We start from the raw sequence: 22,445 nt of genomic DNA on the forward strand, positions 1-22,445 counted from the left end.
AGATATTATTCTGATTTATTTTATGTCTAGCTGAATTCTATCCATCTGTTTTCATCCTTATCACACTTATGGCAAAGATAATCTGATTTATGCTATATGTCTGAATTCTATCTAAATATTTGTATGACTTGTAAACATAAGCCTAGTCCATAGAACTATAAACTCAAACAGTCAAATAACACCATCTGTTTAAAACATAAAGGCCAATGAGCAAAACACCTACTGTGGCTTACTAAAGCCTGCTTGTCTACAGCCAACTTTCTTCCCAAGTGGTAATGGAATCAGGATGCAATGGAAAATGAATGCAAAGAAAGCCATCCAGCCAGGAGGAGCCTGTGCTGTGGCTGGTGGGTAGTGCTTGCCAGCAAGCCTGATCACCTGAGTTAGAGCTCTGGGAAACACATAGTCAACTTGTAGGTGTTATCCTTGGACATTTATGGGCGTGCCCCTACCCACACACAAATAAATAAAATGTAAGTGGATTTTTTAAACGAGGACATTAAGGAAATAGAAAGTTCTTATTAACCTAAATTTTATTAATTTAAGTTGCCAAACAACAACGGCAGCAGCTAGGAAGAGTTCAGGCATTGCTCCCATAAGTGAGCATGGTCTAAACCACATAGTTTTAAAGTCTCAATTATAGGTCATAATTAAGAGCAAAATAACTCCTTATTTTTTTAAATTAAGGTGATTTAAAAACGTATCAATGTAGAACACCATAACTGGCCACAAATGCAACCAATTGCTCTACTATGACCTTCACTGGTTAACTGTTCTTTCTTTTTCTCTTTGAATTGCCAGATGTTGTTGCCATAGATTTTATCTTCAAGCTCCACTTATAGGCTCAACACCCTTTAAAATCCTTATTTTTAAGTCTGAACCCTGAAAAGTGTCATAACATTAAAGGGGTAGTTAAAGGTGAAGGGAAGACAACCTCCACTGTGATGAAGATACTGTCATGGTAATCAAATTATTCTAGGTGATGGATTAGTGACTTTATCTTTACAGTCATAGATTTGAGTGTCCACTGAAAAGAAATCTTCTAAGGAAAATGAACATTGCATATAACACACTTATACACATAATTTTATATGGGCTTTTAATACAATGGCAGATTCTCCCAAGTTATCTAAGGACCTCCATTTCTTTTATTCATATAAAAACATCTAAAATGAACTGTAGGAATAGTATACAAATAAATTATAGAATTAAACAAATCTACTTCTTTGTTAGGAAATGTTTCCAGATAGCTAACACAAGGAGCAAAGAGAAAAGAAACAATTAGACTAATGCAAAAGCAAAAATATGAATCTGAGGGAATATAAGATTAAACAACAATATCAAAATAGAAATCAAAGGAAAAAGTTCCTTCAAATATTTTGAGGAAACAAAGTTTAGGGAGGATAAAGTCTATAGTGTTATCATTGGGATTTTTTGTGATTAGATAATTAATTTTTCCCACCATTCTTTAATTATAAGGCAAAGTTTAAGAAACATCTACAGTGGCAACAAATAATGTTTTTCATATACAGGATTCCCACGGAGCTGCACAGTCCCTGGCTTAAATGTGCAGGGTTAACAGCTATTCCGCACATGACCATCGTAAACTATCTAGTGAGAATAATGCAGGAAGACACTGTGTTCTAATTTATTCTGAGCTTGACAGGCCATGTAGACAGAGCTACATTTGAGAGGAAGCTTACAGCATGCATACTGTTAAAATGTATTTTAACTTTTTAGGATGAGGTGAATGCTCCGCCGTGAACCATAAATATTCATTTACTGATGGTCACAATGGAGTATGCATTAGAATTCAGGAATGGGCTGAGGCAAATTCATTAACATCACTGCAGATGGGAAAGGACTGTCGGCCAGGTTGGAAATGAGCATGAAATGGATTGCTGGTATCTGAACGGTGAATCACTAACAGTTCACTTGAATCAGCTGAACCAATCAATTAGACACGTTGAATTAGCTATCACATTTAAGAGATGAATTAGATGCTTACAGATTAGAATATTAAGAATTATTTTGCTGTAGAAAACGAGAGTTGAAGAACTTTAGTACCCTTGTCATAATCACATGGTATTTTTAGAGAAGGACTTTAAAAGTATTATGAACATAGGAGAAAACACTGGCAGACAAACAGGAGATGAATCTGTCTTTTCCAAGTCAAAGTTCTACAAGTAAAATAATTTCATTATCTTCTTTAGAACAAAAGGATTATAATGGATATATAACTTTCAAAAAGAAAATCCCACAGGGAGGACATCATCCCACTAGAAGCAAATAGCCTATTCTAGAAGGTAACTACTCAGCTTTACCACAAATAGCACTACCCAGGGCTCCTCTTGTCAATCCCAACCCTTCTGTGTATGTATCAACTCGTGTGCCTGTGTGTGCACGCATGTGGAGAGCAGGAGTCAATGTTGGGCATCTTTCTCAATCACTTTTCACCTTAGATTTTAAGGTAGGGTCTCTCACTGAATCTGGAACTAAATCATTTGGCTAAAATAACTACCCAGCAAGCCTGAAGGATCCTCCTCTCTCCAGCTCCCCAATCACTTTGATTATACTCATATACTAAAATGTCCAATTGTGTAAGTGGGGATGGAAATCATGTCCTCATGCTTGCCCAGTAGGCACATTACCAACTGAGTCATCTCACCAGGCCTTATGTCAACTATATCTGGTGGACAGTCATGCTGTACCAGCATGGCTTTAACAAAGGATAGATGTATGGAACAAAATGTAAGTGCTATACATTTTTATTTCTAGGCATTTCCTCATATCAAACAGTTGCATTTAGTAGTTAGCCATAGTTTCATAGCTAAAAAAGTAGAAATAACCTCACATTCTTTCCCAGATGTCAAGATAGTACAAAGAAAGGAAGAACAAAGCTTTCATTGACTATTACCAACAAGATAAGCATTTCCTAGAGGTATTTAAAATAAACTGAAACAAATTGAAAGTTAAAAAACACAATCTCAACACAGCAACATCAAAAACCTTTACAATATAGCATAAATTTGTTCTGAATATACTATATGCATGCAATTATGATCTATACATGAAATTGCATGCTCCCTTTCAATAGTCAAACAAAGTTACCCTAGACTCTCTTGAGGATGGATGGTATTAGAGAAGTTTGCACTGATGTGTCAACCATCCAATGTTCAATTTACCCATCAACAGGTACTAAGCGTTTACTGTTAACCTCATCACAGTAGATACTGTGAGTATATTTGTTATTTCATTAGCTACTTATGTGTTTTTTGCAAGCTAACCTACTTCAGGGTCTAAAACAACAAATCAGAACTAATGAAAGAAATGAAAAAAAAAAACAAACAAACACAACAAGCGAAGGTTTTATCTTAAAACACGGTCACTAAATGACCAAACAGACTTACCAAGAAAAGCAAATAAGACCCATGTCAAATCCTGGCCTAGACATAGTGTCTAATAATACTCCTAGTTATCTGGCCTGGTGTGGCAAGTGTCTGAGATGCAGAGACAATCGCAGGATTTAAAAGCAGACTCAACGATCTCTTCCACTTTTCCAGTACGTTCTCTCGGGTAGGACATTACTTTTGCTAAGACGGAGACCTGCGAGCCCGCAGCCGTCTTCTGTGCCTTCCCCTTGCTTCGCTCTCAGATCTGCACCTAGCTTTGTGGTTTTCCTTGTTATGAGGTCATTACTGATCATGACAAGTCAGTTGGCTCTTCGGGAGAGGATGGCATTGTAGTCTCACAAGGATGCTATGCAATTTTGTATCGACTCTTAAGGGAAATGCAGAAGGGCCTGAGTGATGGTTTATGGAGTGGGGAATGCAAATGGGGTGGATGGGTGAAGCTTTGTAGATTTGTGTTTAGAATTCAGACTGGAAAATACGACCAGAAAGGAATGGGGAAAGGGGGTGTTGTTTCAACATGCTCTAAATTCTTGCACTTAATTCTATGAAACTAGTACTAAAGTTAGGTTTCTTCACTCTATTTCAAAATCAAGAAGCAAAGACTTTTATCTTTTAAAATGAAGTATCATTTCAAGATTCCTCCTTTCAGATACAATGTAATGGGGTATGTAAGTATGTGTCTACAAAAATGTACCTTAAAGAAAAAAAAAAAAAAAACGAAGGTGGAAGATGGAATTATCATTCTCCCGGGAGTTCCCAATTCCACACTGAAAGGGCTACTAGTGGGAAACAAAGGCATTTTGTTCATTGTGTGGCATCTGGGATACAGCACAAGTGAAAATTATCAGCAGATAAAATAGAGCCTATGGCAATGTCTGGGGCAATGTAAATGACAGCTGATATGATTTCTAAAACTGACTATTCCCAGGGAGACGTGCAAGAACAGCAGGTGGGTAGCAGAGGAAGAAAGCCAGCAACTCAGAATCAACACATCATAATTGTTTTCTAGGATTTACACTTTAAAAAGTAGAGTACAGGTCTCTAGCTGTGAGGTTAGCCACAGAGCCAGCAAAAACACTCTGAAGCCTGAGCAGGTCATATTGCAGTGGTGATTCTGCTCTGGCTTATGAACAAGGCCGTGCCATGGAGAATGTGTAGGAAGTAATAGGGTAGGTTTGTATTTTCAAGTAGAAGAGGGATATACTCCTGACGGCCTCCAAAGGTAGCTGTCCCAAGGAAGGCCCTAAGGATCTCCTTTATTTCCCTCAAGGGCACACATCTCCTGGGCTTTTTGGAAGAAAACTATCACAAGAAAAGCATTATAAGCATAGGATCTTTGGCCCAAGTCCCTTCCACCTGAGGACTGAATTTACTGGGCCTGTGTGTCACACAGCTGAACCTCAAATGTCACAACCACATAGTCCACTTGGTGATTGAATGGCTCATCTCTGTGCAATCCCAATAATCCACATCCTAATTTATATGCAGAGTTATTTACTCAACACACTGCAAGAAACATGTCAGACAAAAAAGAACACATTGCATACCTTTTGTTCTCACATTCCTTCTGTGTGCTCCTATGTGTAGCTACTTCTCAGTGTTACATGCCAGAGGGGCTACAGTTGAAAGAAATCTAGACTTGAGCTGGAAGTTTTAAGATAATCTATTTGGCTGACTTTGCGTTACATTTTCTTCTTCCTATTTGGTTTGACTTTAATTAAAGCACTATTATTAATTGGTATTTCTTAATACACACTGACAGGTACAAAAAAGTTAAAGAATGCAAGATAAACCTCAGATCCCCTGCCCTTAGGCAACCAATAGGAAGTTATGCTTTATCTATGATATAAGCTATATCTAATGATACAGAGGGAAGACACAAGTAAATGCTTTGTTTACATGTTCCCATGGGAAGCATACCTGAAGGCTGGAATATCCTGCATGCCCTAAAATAAAGCAGATGCATTTTTTGGCTATTCAATTCAAATATCCTAAATATTCCTATCTATGACATACTTAACTGCTTTATCTTCAAATTGAGCTGCATTCTGAGTTCTCACTGCAGACTGACTAGCTTCTTCCCAGGGTGGAAGCTTAAATAGCAGATTCGGCTGTTCAAGAGAGATGGGAATTATCAAAGAGTTGGAGAGCTCTCTTATCTTAAAGTTATTGGGATGCTCAAAATAGTATAGCTATAAAAGTAACACAAATACAGACCATAATTGCCAACTAATGTTTGAATTTCTAAATTTAAAGAAAATGATACCATGCAGTAGTTTGAAATGGTTCCCCAGATAAGTCCTTATCCAACTCAAAACCACAAAGTCTAGAGAAATCATTACTTGAAATTTCAAACATTGTCCCCTTCAGGGTGATGAGGAACACAGGGAGTTAGGGTAATGTGCCTAAGTCTTGATTTCACAAAACTGTACTGGAGGAAGGGATACTCGTTCCGCAGGTCTAAGAGGAGAGGGGTTAAGTAGAACTATAGCTTTTCAGCAGCCACCCTGGGCAGTCTCACGACCAAGTGTGCTGCTCAGACTCTCAAGTTTACCATGGATAATGGAACACCCAGGATGCTGAGTGACTGTACACCAGGAAGGTCTGATCATATGACAGTAGACGTCCCTTCCATCTGCCAAATTACCCTAAATCCTACCAACAGAAATTTTATCCTTTGTAGATGTGAAAGAATTATTCCCCACTTCATCTTGTGCCAGTTCATCTTGCAAAAGACAAGCATTTTTCCATTAGATTGTCATGAAGCTAGTCCAGGAGTCAGGAGAGATGGCCAGATCCAGCCAGCTACTGGTTTGCACAGGACCGTGCATGGAAATGGTCTTTATACTTTTTATTTGGTCGAACAAAACCAACACAGAATAATACTACTACATGAAATTGTATAAAATCAAAATTTCATTGTACATAAACAGAGCTTTACTAGAACATAGGTGATTGCGTATGCTTTGTCTATGGCATTTTTCAAGGCACAATGCATAGCACGAGCCTAAGACATGCACAACTGAAGGTATTTTATAGCTTGGTGGCTATTGAAAGATATCGATGCCTGTTAAGAACTACTTTCTGCATGACAAAGGTCATTGTGGGTTTCTAGGGAGGGTAAGCTGATATGTACACACACACACACACACACACACACACACACACACACACACACACGTAGTAGAGAGAAGGAAGAGGAGAGAGAAGAGAAGAGAGAAAGAGTGCCATAGTATTTTTACCCAACTTTAAAACACTTTTTACAAATTGGGTATACATAAATACCAATACGCAAACTACAAACTATTCCTCAGGCCATTGTTTATTCCTTTTATCAGTTTTTATTTTTCATTTCCTTCCAATGACTTGTTTCTTTTCTTCCTCTCTCTGTTTTCACTAATTTCTGTACTTAATTCATTCACATGTATTGAGCTAGGCACTATGTTAGACATAGCATCAATAAGGAAGATAATTTTGCTTTTTTGGTGGAGCTCACATTTTGAAGGAGAAAGTCAAGATATAAAGAAAGAAGGTGCTAGGGATTGTGCCTGGCTGTGTGTGGGAGGAGGTTCACTGTGCACAGACTGGTCAGGGTCAGTCCTTATAAAGAGGCAGTATCTGAGGTGATGTTTAAGGATAGAAATGGAAAGTCACTAAAAGGGCCAGGGAAAAGTACATTACAGCGAGTGGGTAGCAATGCAAAGGTCCAGATGTCAGAAAGATTTTTCCTGAATTCTAAGGTTTAAGAACAAAAGGGACACAGAGTACTCACTGTGCTGTCTACTGAAACATTTCTTTCAGTTGCCCACATCAAATAGCAACACTGGATTTTCAAAGTTTAGGTACCAAAAAATTGTATTAGCTAATTTTAACATATATTCTTAATTTTAAAATTTCCCCAAACTCCCAAGAACAGATTAATATTAATTTCATTTAAAGTCAAAAACAGACTAAAAATTACTGTTGAATTTCCTATCATGCTTACATGATAGGGCTTAGTCTGTAATACAAGTCTACTCAAATCAAATTAATCTAATTCATATTCTCTGTCTCTCTCTGTCTCTCTCTCTGTCTCTCTCTCTGTCTCTCTCTCTCTGTCTCTCTCTCTGTCTCTCTCTGTCTCTCTCTCTCTGTCTCTCTCTCTCTGTCTCTCTCTCTCTCTCTCTCTCTGTCTGTCTCTCTCTCTCTCTCTCTCTCTCTCTCTCTCTCTCTCTCTCTCTCTCTCTCTCTCTCATTTTCCTCTTCATTGAGACAGGATCTTGGTATGTATGCCAGGCTGGCCTCAAACTTGCAATCCCTCTATCTCAGTCTCCCAAGTCCTACTCTACACATTCTTGAAGAAAAAAAAAAAGTACGTTGACCAAATCCTCTTCTTGACTGTCTGGGAAATGAGGCCAATGGAAACACAACATGTTGACAAAGGAGGTTTTGTGAGCAAACAAGTAATAAATACTTTCTAGTTATCATGGCTATTTTGTGTGCAGGTCTAGAGATTCACTGGAAAAAGTTTTCTGAGACCTCCTCCTTAAAATTCCTGAAGTCAGAAGAGCACTCCTGAACCTCATCTTTAATAGCTATCAGATGACAGTGCAACAAAACATGTACTACATCATAATAAACTTTAATGTCCAAATAAAAACTGTTATCTGTACATCTTTTTATATTTATTTCACTACAGAATACAAGGGAATGTGTTTTTGCTGTATGTGCTGTTAAGAAAGTTCCAATATCAGGCAAACTCTAACCCATGGGTTCAAACGCACTGGGGAAACACCAAGAAAGATAAAGGAGCAATCCCAAACTTCATCAGCCTAGACGCCATGCAGTTCCAAGACTGCTATTGGGCTGACACCCCAGTTCTTTTGAGATGTAGACTGCAGCATGTTCTTTATTGTCGGGGAGCCCAAATCCTCCAATTCTGCCTGTACTTGTGACAACTCTATTGGTTCTTTCCTAAAAATGACGTCTATTCAACCTAAATGGGTAATAAAGGTAGAAGATGGCACATAGGCAAATTTTCTATTTCCTTTCATGCATGAATACTGAGATATTAAAGACATTGCATGTCATTTACTAACACACTAAAGGCCTCACACTTTAAAATCAAACAGTAAAATCTGAAGAAATTAAATCCAGAAATAGATGTAGTACAGACACTCTGGAAAACAAGGGTACAAAACAGCTAATTTTAAAATCTGAAAACAATCATGGATTATGATATGAGGAAATGCTTATTAGCCATTTTTCCAGCTCACTTTAGTTTTATCACGTTTTATGCAATTTAAAATTTATGGAAACATTTGAATGGTGCCTTTAATTTTTGCCAGAATAGTTTGAACTTGGTTTAAGCCTGAAATTGAAGAAGCCTGAGGAGGGTTTGAATAACAACTTTCTTCAGTCTGTTTATTTAAAACATGATGAATAAGCACAAAGAAAAGGTGCAGAATTGAAAAAAGAAAAATGATCCTTTCTCCTTCCTAGAAGCATTTGAGGTTTCTGGATTGTTCAGCATCTTGCACCAAGAGTTATAATCTTGCTTGCCTGTTAGTAGCCAAATATATCTAACATAGTCCTCATCACTGCATGTGTGTAAACTTGGTTTCGAAGGGCTCATGAGTAGTTTTAAAGTTATAGGAAATCAGTAAGACACTTCCTTGATGTTAAATCCTTAGCATTGCCTGACTTCTTTAATGTGCTAAAAAAATAAAAAAATAAAAAAATAAAACCAACAAAATTTCTTATAGTCTTATTTTGAGGAAGTAGAATCCTAATATTTTAACAATACTAAATACCTCGTGTCTGTCAATCAATCATTCTCATAAAAGTGAAAGAGTGGGGCTGGAGAGATGGCTCAGTGGTTAAGAGCACATAAATAAGACTGCTCTTCCAGAGGTCCTGAGTTCAATTCCCAGCAACCACATGATGGCTCACAACCACCTGTAATGAGATCTGGTGCCCTCTTCTGGCCTGCAGGGACACATGCAGGCAGAACACTGTATACATAATAAATAAATAAATCTTTAAAAAAAAAAAAGTGAAAGAGTAAGGAGGAGAAGAACAAAAGAAACTCCAGGAACCTAACTAGAGGTGGTGGTCATGGTCATCTGAAATTCTGTGCTCCACAGGATGTTAAGTGCGGTGCAAAGGAGCCAGGTAGGTTTCTACGGGCTACACAAGCTTTAGTGTTTTCATCTATCAATGAGAGCAGCAGTGTCTACATTAGAGAGCTGTGAGAGGACAATGACACAGACTTACAAATAGCACAGTGCATGACCCAAAGAACTGCTCTACGGCTATCAATTCAGAATCTCCCCTAATTCAGAATTCTGTCCCACCCCCACCCCTTGATGCATAGAACATCATTCTGGGATGACTTAATACCATCTTTTTGCTGCTAGTGTAGTTGGCTTTGTTTTTGAGACAGGGCTCATCCTGTAGTCTAGGCTGGCCTGGAACCTGGGGCAATCCTATGCCTCAACCTCCTACGTGCTGGGGTTACAAGCATGAGCCATCATGCCCAGGTTTGATATAGCCCACAAGAGCTATATCAAATTATATCTATATCTATATCAAGATATTCTTGATATCTTGACAAGAATTAGTAACTGCCACAGAAATATTTGTTAAATTTAAACATAGTGGGTGTTGAAGATCCCACACTCAGAAATCCTCTGAAGTATTTGTTCACATTCTAGAAACTCAGTCAGTGACAGGGAAGGGCGAGAACCTAGAAATGGCAATTATAGTTTCTTTTAGCAATGTCCAATTCATGTTTACAAACTCAAAAGAATCATCCATGGGTCAATGGAAATTTATTCCAACCAGAAAGGTATTAGGTATCAGAAAGGTCTTAGGTATCCATTTCCAAGTTGACTATTTACAGCAGTCATTAATTAAAATACTGCTTTTCACAACTGCCATCGTTATCAGAAGGTGGAAGATAAAGCACATTCACATGGCTGCCTTTCCACATTGAAGTCCTGTTTAGGGGTGTCACATGACAGGCATAAGCAGTAAACTATTATGGAGCACAAGGCTAAAATGATCACTTAACTCCAGCAACAGAAGTGGAAATACCCTCATGTGTAAGGGACTGTTGGCTCTGGAGACTTGCAGACTTTCAGACAAGCCCAGCACCATGAAACACCATGACAAGCTGAACAGCTCTCTCATTTTTCAGAAAAAAAAACCCAAGCTGCTATTGACATCAAGCACTGTGCCTCTGGAGCCCAGAGTAGGATCTGAGTGTGTCACTGAGGGATGTGGGTTACCTCTCTGAAGTCAGCTACCAGGGACATGGTGTATGAAGTTTTATGGACCTACCTTGCTCCTTGTGAGAGCAGTTTATAAAGTCTGAAAAGGATACCCAGTGAAAGTATTTTAGTAAACTTTGCTACAGAGTAAAACTGGAGCTTTTAAAGACTATGCTTTGCCTCACTTTGCAAATACTGTCTTTCTTTTAGGAGGCTTTCTTATTGACAGGACTCATAACTGCTAAGTATTGAGGCCTTGTGCTTTTAATACTGGTAAATAAACAAAGCCCCGCATGCCTTTATAATTTTTTTTTATTCTCAAAAGAAAACAGTCTAGTCAATCAACATCTATATATTAGATGTTAGAAGACTTCTCTTGGGGTATTCTATTTTCAAGTTTTATTCTGTCATAAATTGGAATTAAAATTAAGTTGCAAGTTTCAGGTAAAATAGGGTGATAAAATTTAATGACCACTAAAATATCAGGTGGAATCCACTTTACTGAGCTTGCCTCCCTGCTCTCTGGAGGCCTCTTGATGTAGTAAATTGAAGTGTGCAAATCTAATGAGCTGAGACCCTGCTTCACCTCAAGACATGCTGCTAATGTTCATCTCTGCTGAGACCTCATACCGAATGTGAGGCTTGGTAAGTCGCTCCACCTCTTGAGAAAACAGTGATTTTAATGAGCTATTAATTGTCTTGCCTTCAAAGTGGCAAAGGGTGGCCTCGCCACTCCACCCCCATAATCATACATGTTTATTTTTGCTGATGCCATTGCTTAGGACACTCCACCCCCACACCTCTGAACAAACAGAGGCATAGTCATCTGCTGAGTTCAACCAGATGCATCCTGGGAAGACTATGTATGTAGGTGAGCGATGTGATACTTTCTAGTTTCTAGGTTGATGAAGCTCCATGGTAACTCTCAAGAGGAATCCTAGGAACAGACAGGATACCACATGGCCTTCCAGATTAATAAAACCTTAAACAGTTAATCTCAATTCGTCAGCTTTTCAGACTGAGAATTCTAAAAATACCCTTCACATCTCCTAAGAAAATGAGTATTTCTGGGGCATGAATTGCTCCAATTCATCTGCATGAGAGGACAGAATCTACTTCACCATTACGCCCTTGTGAAAATAATTTTAAAGGCCTCTTAGCAGCTGCCCCAACCCCTTCATTTGTGGACTGAGAGAAAGCACAAGGTTTAGGTATTCTACAGTCTGGTGGACATGATGGACAGCAGAACCCTGTAAATGACCAAAGTGGTCTGTCGAAAGTCCAGTTTCTCCCATGGTGGTTTAACAGTGGGACTGGCAATCTCCTCAGTCCACTGAGATATTAAAGTACTGTCATGTCAGCTTCTGCTAGGGCATTTATTCCCTTGTCTTAGTCACATTTATGGTGCTTTTCCTTCTTCAACAATGTGCCTGCTAACTCTATATTGGTATTTTCTATGATAAAACCCTCTAGATCAATGGTTCACATTTACATTACAATTCATAACAGCAGCAAAATTACAGTTATGAAGTAGCAATGAAATAATTTCATGGTTGGGGTCACCACAACATGCGGAACTGTATTAAAGGGTCGCAGCATTAGGAAGGTTGAGAACCATGGCTCTAGATTAGTACTTGTCAGACTTATTAAAAAAATAAAAACCTAGAAATTCATTCCTTATTCTATTTTTTTCTCTTAATACTCTGTGCTGCCATAGGCTGCTCCTAAGTAGCTAACATAAAGTAATAGACACAGAAAACATTATCTTCTTCCTATTCATTGTAAATGGTTTGCCTAAGTACCATGGAGGTGAAAAAAATCAAAAGCTAATACCTAGCCCTCCAACTCTAAAATAGTTGTAAAAGCGATCATCATCATCATCATCAAATGCTTCAAACAGAAGATGCCAACCAACTAATACAGAAATTAAACATTATTATGGATCATCTGAAAAGTAGGATGTCATTAATATTCCTTAATATCCTTCGGGGCACAACTCTGAAAAAGACCTTCTAATAATTTACTTAATAAACAAACAAACAAAACTCCATTTAAAACAAAGGATTAGCTCTCATTTCCAGTGAAACTTTCAATAGTATTAAACAATGTGTCCCCAAATAGTTGTGGCAACATTTGGATTATAGATGCCCCTACTAAATGCTTCCACTCTCTTCCAAGATGGTGGAGCTGATACTCATACCAGGCCCACAATCAACCCTATCCTTGTGCCTATTTTCTGCTTCTGATTGATTTCATAGACAGCCATATACCTCACTTCCTTCCAATGCTCTGTCCTAATATGAATTTAAATCATATGGCTGTTCATGGAGGACACAGGGCAGCACAGGAAAAGGAGCTGGAGGAATAGGAGGAGAGAGGAGGGGAAGAGGGAGAAAGAAGAGAAAGAGAAGAAGGCGGGGGGGGGGGGGGGGGGGGGGGGACATGAGGATTCTACTGGGGCCAGAACTTCCTCCGGGTTCTTTGATGCTATACTCTAGTCAAAGGCACCACATCCATCATGCATCAGGTACAACAAACAACACAGTGAGCACGTAGAATTCAGACTCAGTGAGGAGCTGCCAGGCAACAAGGCCTTCACAGCTCTCACATAAGCCTGGAGTGCAGAAGTTAGAACTGCCCAACTGTCCATACCTCTGACTCACAAGATACTCCAAAACATGAGGGAAAATAAAGAGGAAACTCATGCTCATCTAAACTTTAACCCATTTCAAATAAAAGGGAAAGAACGCTGACTGTAAATGGGCAAAAGAGGGAGGGCCTAGGAATTGCTGGGTTCTCTGGTTGTGACTCTCAGATAGCACTCTGAGCTGTACTTGTGTGTGTGTTTCCACGTGTATGTGCAGGCACATATGTGTGCACATGTATGTGGAGGTCAGAGGATAACATCAAGTACATTTCTTCAGAAAAGGCCCACATTTTACTTTTACTTTATTATTTATTGATTGATACAGAATCTCTCACTTGTCTGGAATTCACCAAGAAGGCTAACTGGCTGGGCAGACAGGGATCCTCCTGTCTCCACCTCCTCAATACTGGGGCACACCACCAACATAGCCAGCTGTTACATGGGTTCTATGACATTTTTCAGACAGAGCCCTGTGATGGTTTTCTTATTCAAGCGTACTTTGGCATTGTGGGGTCTGCATAGCAACACAAAGGAAAAACTAGAAGTCAGTGACAAATAAGCCACATAGATTGGTACTTGAGTAAATGAAAACAAAACCAGTCATCACCAACACGATGTCAAGGCAGGGTGTGCATTTCAGTAAATTAATGGAAAATGGATTACCTTTGTGTCCATTTAAATGTTTCTACCAGTACCAGGATTGGAGATGAGATTCATTTCCTTCTATGTATCTCCAACCCACATGTAAATAGGACTGTGATATTGCACCACACACTACTTCACTTTAGGAATAGCAACACACAATGTAACTGCGAATGAATGTCACAAAAAGGAGTCAGGCAATGCGAAGCTGCAGTACAGAATCTGGGTAATTACAAGCTGCATTGTAACCATCAGCTGTCACACGTTTATCTCCATGGTCTGTGATTCTTTGGAAGACTGGTAGATAGTATTCTCTTCCTGCCACTTTACTCTTTCCTGCTGCCTCTTCCCACACTTGCCAAAGTGTGTACTTAGTACAGTTAAAGGAGAATGGAGGGCAGAACGGGAGTGGGAAAGGATGGGGGTGGGGGAAGGAAGGGAGAGAGAAAGCTAGAGGCAGATAGAAAAAAGGGGAGTGAGGGAAGAAACTGAGGGTCCTTGTTGAAGTTTTTAAATGGAAAATGACAGGGTGAGTGCTGTTTTTCAATGGGTGGGCTTTGAGGAGGTGAGTGGGTGCTGTTCATCTGTTCAGTTTACAGAAACTTACCAAGAGCCTACTAGGACAAGGCCTGTGCTCAGGAGTAGATACTTGGAAATGAAACACAGGGGAGCTAGGCCACAGGCATGGCAGATTAAGGAAGCAGTAAATTTTAGTTCTGAGGCCAAACACAGAACTAAAAAGATTCCTATGATATAACAAATATTTATTCTGTTCTCTTGTCGACTACCCCCTTGATATGAAACAAAAAAATATAGTCACAGTAAGCTTCATGATACTGTGTTCTTTTGAAGTTTTTTAATTTAAGTCCGACAACTTTAATAGGTTTTTGTCCTTATCTGTGATGTAAATATTGGTATTCTCTGTGATCCAGCCTAGGCTTTCATTTTTTTCCTCATTCTCCATATTCCTGTGACTGTTAGGTCACCCAAATGCTGTGGACAACAGAGTCAGTGACATCCAATTCTTCATGCCCAGTTCAAGCCCTGTTGAGTTGTAGACTCAGGATTACCACACAAACACAGCCCACCCCTGGGAACTTCAGCATATCAATAACTAAAATAATCAGTATCTGACATTCGCTAATGAACTTAACCATCCATGAAGTGGCCTCATCATGCAAGCCAAGAGCTTTGCTTAATACAGTTTTACTTCCTAAAGGCTAATCCATTTTTTCTTTTTCTATTTCCTTCCTTCCTTCCATACCTCCCTTCATCCTTCCTTCCCTCCCTCCCTCCTCCCCTTTTCAATCATAACACATAGTAGGAAGCCCCTACCCCTCCTCATATTGGCTGCTGCCACCTAGTGCAAGGCACCACCACCTCTTGGCAAGTCTCACAACCCCTAGCTGGAGTGGCCTCTTTGTGTTCAGTCTTAACCTGCCTCCAGTTATTTTCAACTTTATAAACAGATACATTCAAGATACAAGTTTCATCATACTGTTTTTATGTTGTTCTAAACCCTTCACGGGTTTTATATGCACCAAATGTAAAGTCCAAATGTGCACAAGGTCACTGGACCTGGGTTTACTCTACTCTTGTCTGCTGCTCCTCTTCCACACACGACTTTCCATCATAATGAACTACAGACAGTTCCATAAACCTGGGAGTGTGCTCTTCTATCACAGCTTCCCCTCCTAAACTTTTCCCAGATTCCCAATTTGTCTAGATAACTCTTAGAGAACATCCCCATGCCAGCTCAACCTACCTGCTTTCAATCTACTCATTCCCCCTCATTTTCATCAGCCCTACCTACAAAAAACAAGGACTAGTGTTCTTATTACATGTTGACACACTTATATTTTCTCTAACAGCATTTTTCAATATTTCATTGTAAGCGTTCATTTAATGGTTTTCCATGAATTCTGAGAGCGAAGGCAGAAATATATCCATAATACAGACACACAGCTTATCTAACTACCTAGCACACAGCAGTGCCATCCATGTACAATACTATCATTCATTAAATATTTGTTCAATGAGTCTTTATAGAAACTGATTAAATACACAGAAAGCACACCAGTCCTTAGGAAAATAATGTTAAATGCAGACTGTTATACATAAGTATAAGTATACACATATGTATAACAGGATGATAGTAAGTTACTATTTAGGGACTGATCTACTCTAAATTAAACACTTTAGGAAGATAGTTCTATGAAGTGGTATCACAGATAAGAAGATGGGCATGGCCAAGTTAACTGAGCTGCCCAAGGTTACCCAATGACTCAGAGGCAGACCCAGGTTTTAAAACCCAAGCTCTTGACTTTTACTCTTTACTGTCAACGTTTTTTTTTGGAAATTATTTCTTCCCATAGAATGACTGGGTTAAGAACTCACTTATTTAAAGTGGTCCTTTCTGGATTCTCACCTATGGATTTTATACTGGAGTACAGAAACTTAGGGATATATAACCATCTTCCACAGGTTTTTTTTTCCTCTATTCTTTGCCAGTTAAGACTTCTCCATGATGTGCCTCTAAACTCTTGTCATTCTGAGGTGTCATTTCCTCCTATTTAATTGAGGAGTACCAGATATTAGCCACCAGAAAAAGTGGTGGCAATGTTTTACTCTCCTGTTGTAGAACACCATGTTGTACAATGTATATCTGTAAACGCCCATGAAGACTTGGCTTGTTTACTCTTTTGCACTGATAGACATTTTGGTAAAAATAGTACCAATAATCAACAAACATTTGAGGAGCAACATAGGATACTACACTTAATGAGGCAACTGATACCAAGATTTATATTATAGGAAACATAAAGGATCTTTGCTACCATTTTAAAAGTCTAGATATATCCAATAGATATGCTTACACATGCTAGTCTAGGACCAGTAGTAAATGTAACATCGTGCTTTCTGTAAGAAGCACAACTGGTATTAATTTCAGAGGTGAGCAGGGTGGGTATATACTTGATATTCTTCCTGGCCTCATACTTGATGGTTTTTTATATCTTAATTTAGTGGGAAAAGATGTCTAAAAAAACTTTATACAAATCAATAGCTAACATATGCTACTGTAACTACACATCCAGAACTATACTAGCTGAGCATTTTCAGTTCAATTGTACAGTTTTCTCTTAGTGGATAGATCATCAAATGAAGAAAATCCAACCAAAAACTATTTCCATTGCTTGCTGTGGCTAACTTGACCCATTCTTCACTTACCAGAAACAAACATATTCACCCCTAAGCACTCATGCTAGCTCATTAATTTATCCTCCAGTCTCCCTTTACTGCTCAAGGCCCACAAAGATCTCTAAATGCCCAAAGTATTTACAGTGCTTAATCTCCAACATGACATTAAGTGAACTGTTTCTGTCATGTGAGTAGGAGTGATTATGTCTGCTCTAATGAAGACAGACAGGTGGGTTACCCATTTGTAAGTTAGCCCTGTGGGAAAGCAGGGAGGGAGTTCTTTTAGATGCCAACTGAATAGCAGTTGCTTAGACCATAGAACTCTCAATCAGAATTCCAACAGAACCTTTCAAACATAATTTTCCAGTCTGAGATATGTGCATGCACCCAGGACAAGTTGAAAGTCTATTCAAGGTAAATCCTGCCTTCCATGAATGTGTTAGCATTCCTAGTTAATCACTGGTAGATGATACCCATGGAGTAAGAATTAGTTTGACTTTGACTTGAAAATATACATTCTATAAATGCATTCTCATCTCCCAGCTCTGCTTTTTGGGAGCATGCTGTCTTCATCTCTGAATGCCAAGGTTCCCATTATATTGCACTAAGGAATACAAGTCTATCAAGAGTAGTAGCCTAGGGCTTGAGCTGCCCGCCCCTTTTGAATGGTAAGTGCTCTCAATGACAACTAAGGGAAGCAAATTCAGACTTCATCTTTAATGTTCCCATGTGGGACTCGTCACTTCATGTGCTGGAGCAGTCTGAATATGGTCATACGAACAGATAACAGATCAGAAAAGCAAATATTTGTATCACAATGACACTTGCCCTATTGGGAAGTGACTTTACCTGTAGAGTTTCCACCTCTTCTTCTTTTCTTTGAGTCTCTTCTAGCAGACCTACAATAAGAAAATGAACACCCATGAAAATGCAATGTAAAAATGGGTTGCTTCTTAAGGAACCAAAATAGCATGCCAATATCAGAAGCATTTGATTCAATGACTATATAACTGACAAGTAACACAAAATTCCTTTAAAAAATTAGGAACAAGCCATTTTCTCTCATGTTCTCAAGCCAGGTCCCACCCCAAAGTCATTTTTTACAACCATATTTAAACACCTAAAACAGTGAGTGCTGTTAAAGGAAGCAGAACACTATATCAACTGCAAAGACCTATTATTATTATTATTATTAATTATCATTTTATACTGAGAGAGTGGGATGTATTACAGGTATAACTGACCAAGAGCTTGGCACAGTCTCTGAGAAATGAACAATAGAAGAAAAAAAAAAACAGTTAGCTGAAGAGAGCAATGTGCCGTATCACATGAATGCAGCTATAGTTTCCTGGTATGTTAATTTATGCACTTGCCATAAAGGAAAATATATTTGGCGAGCAGAACTTTCTGCCCCCAGCTATACCACTTTGTGCTACAATCTTAGTAGATTTCACAAACCTGAAGAAGGCTGGGCTGAGTCAGAACTTGGATAGAATTGGCAAGAATCACCTTTAGCAGTTCACATTAGAATCTGCAATGGCACTACACTGTGACTGGTTTACCTTACCAAGAGGCTGTGCTGCATAAAAGTAAAATACAGCCAGGTGGTGGTGGTGCACACCTTTAATCCCAGCACTCGGGAGGCAGAGCCAGGCAGATCTCTGTGAGTTTGAGGCCAACCTGATCTACAGAGCAAGATCCAGGACAGGCACAGAGAAACCCTGTCTTGAGAAAAAAAAAAAAAAAAAGTAAAATACAACTGGGAGAGATCCAACACACATATCAGAGAGGCAGATTCAAACATTATAGTAAGTGTTAAACTAGAAACAGCAGGAAGAAGTACTATAAAGGGAATAAAGTAACACCGGTGTAAGTCATACCTCGGCAGGTGCTACCCTGGAACTCTAGGAGAACAGGTAGGTGATAATGGACGGCAATGACTCTGAGATTGTGCACTACGATGGCTACAGAGACAGAAGGCAATCCTCTTAGGATGCAGTGTTGCACTGCAGAATCACAGGCAGTTTCTGTTCTGTATTCTTTAAAGGAACTGACTTTGACTCCAAAAGCCTCTCCGAATTAAAAGTGAGTCAATGATAAGGCAGCACAGTGCTGTTTGGGGGTATTTTTTGAAGCACATTTTCACTGACATTTCGGTTTCTCAGCAACAATGTGTGGAAAGAAACTTGGGGTGTACTAGATTGGCCAGTGACCTCAGTTATCCTGGCTCCCACTTTGCTGTTGCACTGGGATCTACCTCCTGCAGCTAGGCTAGCCCTTTGACCTGATTCCACATGAAAACCTCTGTCACAGGTTTTTGCAGATTTCTACTTTTTCACATGGAACTGTCATTACCATGTGAACCAGACCCACACAACCTGCTAACAAGAGACACATGGCCCAGGGTGCTCCAGTAGGCAGCCAGAAAGTGCCCAGAAGCAGTGCAACCCAGCTGATCTGAAGGTGACTACAGATGACTCTGACTGATGTCCAACTGACAGTACACAAAACGCCCAGCTGATCCACTCTAACTCAGAGTCATGAACTTAAGAATGGGATTCAGAACCTGTTTGCTAAAGCCCAGCTACTGATCATGGCTGAGAAGCAATAATACTCTCCTCCCAAAGCCTCCCATGATAAAGTGAATCAATGAGAGAGCAGCAAAGCACTGTTATAGGGTATATTTGGGGAGAGAGTTTTCATTAGCATTTCAGGTTTTTTAGCAACAAGGCATGGAAACAAACTAGGAATGAATCTAGGAGAATACAGGATAAGACAACCAAAGAGGTAAAGCAACACAATACTGTCCTCACAAAGTGTGGATAGTGCCCCGTGAGTAATTTTATTGTTTGCTCTCACAATAAATACATGAAATCATAACTAACCTAGTTAGTGTTAAAGCCAAGCCTAGAGCCTTGTTCACCTAAATTATAATCTATCTAGCATAGCACTCACTCACTTGCACCACTCAGTACTTAATTATATCTTCTGATACACAAACATACACACACACGTTGTAGAATATTATTTTAACTAGGCAAAGATGTATTACATTTGTTTATGCTGCAGAATATTACTTTAACTATGTGAAGGTGTGTTAAACTTGTTTCTGCTGCCTTTGTTTACAATGTAAAGATGTGTTACTTTTGTTTATGCTGCATTTGTTTAATTATGTAAAGATGTGTTGCATCTGTTTCACCCTCCTACCTAAAGCACTTGATTGGTCTAATAAAGTGCTGAACAGCCAAAAGCTAGGAAGAAGAGGGATAGGCAAGGTTGGTAGGGAGAGAGAATAGGAGGAGGAATCTAGGCTTGAAAAAGGAGGAAAGAGAGGAGGAGGAGAGAGTTACTCCAGAAGGAGGCAGCCACCAGCCAGCTAGACATGAGAAGCAGTGAAAATAAGATATACAGGAGTAAGAAATGTAATGAGCCCCAAGGCAAAGGGTAGATAAAGAGAAACAAGTTATTTTAAGTTAAAAGAGCTAGCCAGAAATGAGCCTAAGCTAGGCTGAGCATTCAAAACTAATAAGTCTCTGTGTCATGATTTAGGAGCTGATTGGTGGTCAAATAGAAAAAGCCTGCTCTGTGTGTGTGTGTGTGTGTGTGTGTGTGTGTGTGTGTGTGTGTGTGTGTGTGTGTACGTATACGTATATACAGACAGAGTCAGGGTTTCTCTATGTATCCCTGGCTGTCCTAAACTCTCTTTGTAGATCAGGTTAGCTTCGAACCTATGGAGATATGCCTGCCTCTGCCTCCAGAAGGCTGGGATTAAAGGTGTAAGCAACTACCACCCAGCTTTGTTACATAAATTTTCCAAGTGCACATATTTGTATTCCTCTGATTTGCTTTAGGAATCTTCTGATATCAACATTCAGGACTTCCCCATCTTTCTAACAACTGCCTCTCTACCTTTGAAAATTAACTTAAAACCCCCAAATTGAGTTGTTCAGATACCTTTAATGGGAATAAAGACTAGGATTATGAGGCTTCGTTGGGGAAGTCGAGCTCCTGATCATGGCTGAGAAGCAGTACTCTAATGCCAACAGAAGGAAGCTAGGAGAATACGGTAAGACTGCTGCACAGGTGAAAGAACTCAGCGCTTTCCCCACCAGTGTGGTAGGCCCCTCTTCATAACGAGAAATCTCCTTTGCTCTCCCAAGGCTCAGAACAAATGATTGGGATGAGAAGCTGGAGGGCGGCTCTGCTCCCTTGCTCAGCACCCCATGCTCACATTCCCTTTATTATTTTATTATAATCAACTGCCATGGACGCTGCTGTGACTGAACAGCTTCTATCGACATTACTTAATGAACAGAATTTAGTGAAAAGCGCAGCAGCCTGAGTGCTTTCCGTGGATTGGCACCAGTTTTTAAATTAGCTGATGCTAACTCATTATGATAGATCGTGAGGAGAAATCGTTCCTAGAAAAAAAAAAAAAAAAAAGGAAAGCATAGATGGGAACTAGGACTCTAGTTTTGTTTGGATCCAATTTGTGTTCTGATGGCATACTGTTGGTTGTTTTTGCTCATTTGGGGGGCTGCCACTCAGTTCCCAAATAAATCACACATGGAGGCTTATTTTAATTATGAATGCTTGGCCTTAGCTTGGCTTGTGTCTAGTTAACTTTCCTTAACTTAACTTATCCCATCTACCTTTGACCTCTGGGATTTTTCTGTTCTCTTACTTCTGTAAATCTTACTCTTACTCCATGGCTTGCTGGGTGGCTGGGTGGCTGGGTGGCTGGGTGGCTGGCCCCTGGACTCCTGCTACTTCTTCTACCTTCTCTTGCTCCTTGATCTCTCCTCCAAGATTTCTCCTTCTCTTTATCCTCTCTGCCTGGCAGCCCTGCCTATCCTTTCTCCTGCCTTGTTATTGGCTGTTCAGTTCTTTATTAGACCACCAGGTGTTTTAGACAGGCAAAGTAACACAGCAAATGCAACATAAACAGAAGTATCACACCTTAAAATAATATTCTACAACAGATGCCATACTTAGTTAGGGTAACACATCATGACAACAGATTTGGTAAGATGTTTTGGTACCACTTCCTTTGCAGTCTTTGCAGCACTTGACTATTTAAGGAAATTCAACACTGTCTTATCTTGTTTTCTTCATTAAGCAGCAAGACCAACTCACCTAACTAGCAACTTGATTCTTCTTAAAAATGCTGAAGATTAGCCAGGGGGTGGTGGCGCACGCCTTTAATCCCAGCACTCGGGAGGCAGAGCCAGGCAGATCTCTGTGAGTTCAAGGCCAGCCTGGGCTACCAAGTTAGCTCCAGGAAAGGCACAA

General features: G+C 39.5%; 1 protein-coding gene and 1 pseudogene across 14 annotated transcripts in view; one reads left to right on the forward strand and one right to left on the reverse strand.

The window, feature by feature from the left end:
* Nucleotides 1–22,445, reverse strand: part of Cep128 (centrosomal protein 128) — a 355,586-nt gene that overhangs the window by 57,712 nt on the left and 275,429 nt on the right. For 7 of the 14 annotated variants that reach the window (XM_016005823.3, XM_042261007.2, XM_076551165.1 and 4 more), the window contains 2 exons: nucleotides 18,003–18,052; nucleotides 5,435–5,524 (listed from right to left, as the gene is read on the reverse strand). In XM_016005823.3, the coding sequence (XP_015861309.1) occupies nucleotides 5,435–5,524; nucleotides 18,003–18,052 (140 nt within the window). Of the gene's footprint in view, nucleotides 1–5,429; nucleotides 5,525–18,002; nucleotides 18,053–22,445 lie in introns of all 14 variants that reach the window. The other 7 variants (XR_013044433.1, XR_013044434.1, XR_013044435.1 and 4 more) reach the window with 2 other exon arrangements.
* The window catches only part of LOC121822525 (mitochondrial amidoxime reducing component 2-like), a 51,450-nt pseudogene continuing 50,172 nt past the window's right edge, over nucleotides 21,168–22,445 (forward strand).

This window comes from Peromyscus maniculatus, chromosome 14 (genome assembly GCF_049852395.1).
Source record: "Peromyscus maniculatus bairdii isolate BWxNUB_F1_BW_parent chromosome 14, HU_Pman_BW_mat_3.1, whole genome shotgun sequence".
Lineage (NCBI taxonomy): Eukaryota > Metazoa > Chordata > Mammalia > Rodentia > Cricetidae > Peromyscus > Peromyscus maniculatus.